Source organism: Thunnus maccoyii, chromosome 13 (assembly GCF_910596095.1).
Source record: "Thunnus maccoyii chromosome 13, fThuMac1.1, whole genome shotgun sequence".
Classification (NCBI taxonomy): Eukaryota; Metazoa; Chordata; class Actinopteri; order Scombriformes; family Scombridae; genus Thunnus; species Thunnus maccoyii.
The window spans coordinates 845,902-852,500 of NC_056545.1; the positions used below are offsets into that span (position 1 = coordinate 845,902).

The 6,599-nt window shown below is 32.7% G+C and overlaps 1 protein-coding gene across 1 annotated transcript in view; it reads left to right on the plus strand.

Moving 5' to 3' along the window:
- Positions 1-3,548: 3,548 nt before the first annotated feature.
- LOC121910588 (cysteine-rich and transmembrane domain-containing protein 1-like) overlaps positions 3,549-6,599 on the plus strand; it is a 4,259-nt gene continuing 1,208 nt past the window's right edge. Inside the window, exons 1-2 of the mRNA XM_042431841.1 lie at positions 3,549-3,713; positions 6,375-6,482. Of these exons, the coding sequence (XP_042287775.1) occupies positions 3,572-3,713; positions 6,375-6,482 (250 nt within the window). The 5' untranslated portion in view covers positions 3,549-3,571. The remainder of the gene's footprint in view (positions 3,714-6,374; positions 6,483-6,599) is intronic.

Consider the following 6,599-nt stretch of genomic DNA (forward strand, 5'->3'; position numbering starts at 1 on the left):
AGAAGAAGAATGTCTTAACAGCTGCCAGCGCCTCCTACAGCCTCAAGATGAACAAACAGCAGCTGCATTATTAATCGCTGGTCTTTAAAATATTCGTAAAATATTAAAAAACCTGAAGGAGGTAACGTGAGCTGTAGTTAAAAACACACACAGGTATAATCCTTTGATTTGCTGCATGTCAGTTCTCCAGGTGAGCAGGTCACCTGACCGGAGCCTTTGCTGGTTCGACGTTAAAATATTCTGTATGATAAACTGAAATGCTGCATTTTTTACTGTGTAGTTTTTTTGTTTTTTACCAACCAGTTTATTTATAACTGATAACCTCATACTCCCCCTTAATATTCAAAGAAACCCCTTAAACAACCTTTAACCTGAAACTCTTCCTCCGTGTTCCTGTAAAGTGACGATGATGACGATGACCTCTTGCAGCCTGATTTTTCCCTTAAACTGACTGAAACGTAGAGATAAAGTAGAGATAAAAGCCTCAGTGTCAGATATGTATCCTGTATGTACTCGCTTCAAGCTTCATATTTAGTAAATTATTAAACCCAGACGTGCGTTTTTTTTAAGGCTGCGATGACCGATTCTGACCACTAGATGGCAGATAAACAAACACACGGCAGTAAAACACTTGTTTTACTGACTTAAAATAAGGACAAAACTTTATTTATACACAACATTTCATACACAAAAAGTACAGCAGAGTGTCGTCCGCTGTGAGGAAAAACAATCTGAGAAGTTCCAAGTATTTAAAGAATAAGAACAAAGCAGAAATATTTCGGAAAAATTGTTGTAATATTCTGAGAAGAAAGTCGTGACAAAATGTTGTGGATATGTTGTGAATAAAGTCGTAATATTTTTTTTTTTTTTAAAATGTGTAATAATGTGAGAATATTAAATTATTTATTCCTCAAAATATTAAAACTTTACTCTCATCATACCACGACTTTTTTTTAAATCTTTTTTTTTTTTTTTAACAGCAGCATTAAAACTGCGTCATACGGAAGTCTTTCACTGTGTTTTCACATAATAAATAATTTCAATAATAAACACAGAATAATAAAAAAAAAGATGGAATATTTTGAGAATAAAGTCAAAAAACTTGATGCACTATTTTGAGTTAAATATTTAAAAAAGGACAAAAGTTGTAATACGTCAAAAATAAAAAACCGAAATATTTCGTAAAAAAAAAAAAAGCTGAAATATTTCAAGAATAAAGTCTGAAGAAAAAAGTTTTGATATTTGGAGAAAAAAGTTTTCATGAATACAGTCCTAATATTTTTTTAATGTTGGTATTTTGAGAACAAATTTACAGTATATTACCTCATAATATATTCAAGTTTATTCTCATCATACCACGACTTTTTTTAATCTTTAAATCTTTTAAGATTTTTTTTCTTAACAGCGGCACTAAAACTCACAAGTCTTTCACGGTGCTTTTACATAAATAATTTAAATAATAAACACAGCATAAGACATTAAAACATGAATAAAAAAAAAACACATAAAAGATTAAAAAAAAAAAAATTACACAGACAGACGTTTAGGATCCAAACAGCATTAAAGGAGCAGTCCGACAGTTTGCTGTGTGTGTGTGTGTGTGTGTGTGTGTGTGTGTGTGTGTGTGTGTGTGTGTGTGTGTGTGTGTGTCGCCCCCCCTGTGGACAGGTGTGTGACAGGAAGTTCCATATTTGGACGTGTTGACATGCGTCACGTCTGATGTTTTACTGAATGTACAGTCGCAGGTAACATCCAGAAATACAGATTACAGCAAATAATCAATAAAGTGACGAGTCCTCCAGCCGCCGCCTCCTGATTGGCTGACAAGCACAGTCACATGACACACCTGTAGATAGAAGCTTTTAGTGAGCGTGTCGTTAGTAGGAAGGAACAGAAAAAGATTCACCTGATGTCTGCAGCTGTTTTTTCAGTCCTTCCTGTCTTTGAAATGATGTCATGTAGAAACGAACCAAAACTGTCAAATAAATCAATAAAAATATTCTTTTCTCTGGTTTGTAGATGTTTTATTTTGGGGATCATACGTGTTGCTGCTGCTGCTGATGTTTATCTGAAAGTGTCAATGAATATAAAACTCAGCCTGGTCGCCAGAATAAAACGTATTAAAAGACAGTTCAGCTTCATGTTAACGAGTCGTTTCATTGGAAGCAGATGTTGAACCAAGATCAGCTCATTTCTCAGAACTATGAAGGTCAACTAGACAGAAGAAGAACAGTTTATGTCCTCCGTGTTTGTGTCACCTGCACGTCGACACAAACACGAAGTCGAGCTTTACCTTGACAACATTTCTTCTTCTTCTGCAGTTCTGAATAAGAGACACGTCAGGCGTCAGTGGGAGGTCGACCGGCTGTTATCATGTCAGACGATAATAAAACTGTCTCCTTAAGAGCTGAGGAAGACCATGAGACGTGGCTGAAAGCTTCAGGAACAACAGTTCAGACTCTGTGTTTTGGATTGTTTGTTTGTTTGTTTATTATTTATTTACTTTGATGAGTTGGTTTCAGTTTAATAAACCGACTCAAACGTGAAAGTTTTTTATCGTTCTGACAAAAACAAACAAACAAAAAACAAACAAACAGTTGAAGGTTGTTGTTGTTTATTTTATCTGTTGAATTAATATCTGAAGATAAAACTTCACTGTTTCCAGTATAATAGTCGTATTATTATTGTTAATTATTACATCATTGACAGCTGTTGACAGTAAAGATCTGGATCATCTAAACCAGTAAACCAGTAAACCAGTAAACACAAACTGGTTTCTAAACGCTGCAGGCTGTTTGATGACCTCTATGTGTCATCATGTGACAGAGAAACAGCTGGAGGCGTAACTGGTGGGAGGGGGGGTCGTCGCCATGGTTACCGTGGAGTCTCTTATAGGTGATTGATTAACTGAGTGAATACATCGATCAGCGTATCGTTAGAAAAGATTTCATTGATCATTAAAAGTTAATAATAAGTTGATAATTGTAACTAATTATTCAGATCATCTCTGCAATATTATTATTATTATTATTATTATTATTATTATTATTATTATTATTATTATTATCATTGTTATTATATTCTGTCCATGCTGACGGTGTTTCCATGTTTCTCTGCTGCTTTTTTGTCACCATGTTATTTAATTTGTTGTCTTATTTTATTTTATTTGTTATTTTATTTTATTTATTTTACTTTATTTTATTTTATTTTACTTTATTTGTTATTTTATTTTATTTATTTTACTTTATTTTATTTTATTTTTTTATTTTATTTTATTTGTTATTTTATTTTATTTGTTATTTTATTTTATTTTATTTTATTTGTTATTTTATTTTATTTTATTTTATTTTATTTTATTTTATTTGTTATTTTATTTTATTTTATTTTATTTTATTTTATTTGTTATTTTATTTTATTTTATTTTATTTTATTTTATTTTATTTTATTTTATTGTGCAGTCCTTTGGTTGTTTTTTAAATGTGATTTATTAATAAAGCTGATCTGATGTGAGAATCTTTACATGTCATGAAAAATAATCGATTAAAAAGACATTTAGAGGTGAGAACAGGAAATGTTGGGAGGCGTCACTCTGACGTCATCCTGTCCTCGTGCCTCTGCTGCCAGCTGTCTCCTCGCGCACAATCGATCCAGCCATCAATCAGTCGCTCCAGCAGTCGATCGATCAGCAGAGAGAAAGAAGGTTGATCAGGAAGGTGAGTTATTGATCATTTCATAACTTTAATAAGACGTTTATTCTCTGATCAGTCACCGGAAGATAAACGTTGCATATCGACGTTTCTACCTGTTGAATAATGAAGTTTTATGTGTTCAGGTTCAGACACAAAGACCACTTGGTTCAGGTTCAAATAAAATAAAACATAAAATTAAAAATAAAATTAAAAATAAAATAAAAACCGCTTTTGTCGGTTGAAACGGAAATTTCCAACTTGCTGCCAAACTTACTAACCCTCCTCCTCCTCCTCTTCCTCCTCTTCCTCCTCCTGATGGGGAAGATCAGCTCTTATAACTTTATAAATGTTGATATTCTACATGTTTCACGTGTTGAAACGTAGATATTGAACGTTTCTGTGATTTGCAGCGTAAATTCAGGCTCAAAAAGTTTCAGTTATTTTAAACAAACTCTAATAATAATAATAATAATAATAATAATAATAATAATAATAATAATAACGTCAGACTTTAAAGACTCGTTAACTGAAATGAAGATTGAAATGTTTCTTCGGTTTTAATCATTTGATTTAAATTAATTTTTCATTGTAGGAGTTTATATTTGAACTAAAGCTGCTTTTATTTGAAATAAAACATTAATTTATTATTCTTAGCGGATGTTTCGACTTTTGTTTTCTTTCTAACATAAATTCATCTTTAATTGTGAAGCTGAAGTTTGTGTTTCTGCGCTTCTTGTTGTAAAAACATAAAATAATTTGTTTGACACGTGAGTTTCGTCAGTTTGAGCTTCGGGGGCAGCAGACTGGTTTAACTGGAAACATGTTTACTGGGTTTCTCTTCTCAAAACAAACACAAAGTGTCTGTTTCGACAAAACAACGGACAGAAACGTTTGTCTGTTTCTATGCTGGCGGTTGTCATGGAAACCGGTTTATTAGATTAGAGGTGGTATGAAGGCAGCTGAGCAGACATTAGACTGATCCCTGGGAGCAGACTATTACAAGAGCAGCATCATATTTATATATTTACTGTAGTTAAACTTTTTAAAATAACAACAAACTAAACTTTGAAAACTTTTTTTTTAACAATTTTTAAATCGACGTCACATAAAATAATAAATAAAGATTGTTGAGCTGCTGGTTTGTTTCCTGTCGAGTGACGTCATCGGTGACGTCATCGGCGCCCTCTGCAATGATTAGTGGATTGGTAGAAAATAAATAAAATAATTTTTTTTTTCTATAATTGATTAATTGTTTCAGAAACAAAATAAATGTGAAGAGTTGCTGCTTTTATTTGTCTCATAGACATTAACACACATATTTATATTTATTTATATTTATTTATATATAAACATATACTTTTGGTCAAACAAAACAAGGAATTTCAAGACATCACATTAAACTCTGGTGAATTATAAGCAACATCTTATAGACTATATGATTAATATAGTAAATAATAATAATCAATAATTAAATGAATCATTAGTTGAAACAAGAGAGAGTTCATCCGTTCTACGGAGGCCACGAGGTGTCAATGAGGAAAACAGAAACAACATAATTGCAGCTCAAACTTGTTTGAGTTCCTGCAGATGTGAACTGAACAACATCTGGATGGATTTATGTTCTGATGTAAAATATGTTGACGGGATCAAAGATAACAGATCAACATTAAAATAACTCGTATTAATAAAGAGCATAAATGAGTTTTCTTTTCTTCGTGACGCCTCCGGCTCTCCGTACTTTTCTCTCATAAAGTGAAACATGAAATATTTGCATGAAGACGAATCTGACGAAGAATAATGAGCTCAATAAACATCTTGTTGACCAACACACACACACACACACACACACAAACACACACAAACACACACTCTGTCTGTGTGTGTGTGTGTTTGTGTGTGTGTGTGTTTGTGCTTTTATTCTTTATTCTTGTTATTTTCTATAAATGTCACAAAAACACCAAAACAAACTATGTGTTTGTTTGTGTCTTTAAGATAAATACAGAATAAACAACAGAGCATTAGCATATTAGCATATTAGCATATTAGCATATTAGCATATTAGCATATTTTGAATTTGTAATATTTTGATAATAAAGTTGTAAGTTGACATTTGACGTTGACTGTTTCGGCGACTGGGAGGGAAAAAAGATTATAAGAAAAAGTCATAATTTATTAGAATAACATCATAATTTAATATTACAAGCAGTGAAAAGTGTCTTGTTTGGGGGGATGATTATTTTATCAGTGTTTATTTGATAGAGACGATGCATTAAAACTTATTATTATATCATATTTATCTACTTTAACGTGTCGACCGCTACGATGAAAACCTTGTAAAACACCAGCAGCACACATTTAGCTTCTATCACCTCTGCAGCCAGATGCTGCTGCTGCTGCTGCTGCTGAGATCCAGATGTTGTATCACAGATGTGCCACCTGCTGGCTGGTGGACAAACTGCTCATCAGCAGCTTATAAAGCAAAGTCACTGGAAACATAGAACATATAACAATCTACATTTGTACTGCAGATTATACATTTACTCACTAACTATATAATATTTGCTCTTCTTAATATATATATATATATATATATATATATATATATTAAAAGTTCTTATTCACCAGACAATTACAAGTTAACATCATAATTTTGAATCTTAAAAACTTTTTCATTTCACTCCACAGTCTTTTTCTCTCAGATTCTCCGTCCATCCGTCCAGATGAGCAGCGAGCAGCCTCCTCCGTATGTCCCTCATCCCTACGGCGGCCCCTCGGCGCCGAATTTCCCTCCAGGTTTGTCTCTCACAGAATAATAATTAGTAATAAAAAGGCGGATGGCGTCCACCTGGAGACGGTCTCTGTAGATTAAAGAGTTCAGTCTAAATAAATAAAACTGACTTGACAAGGAAA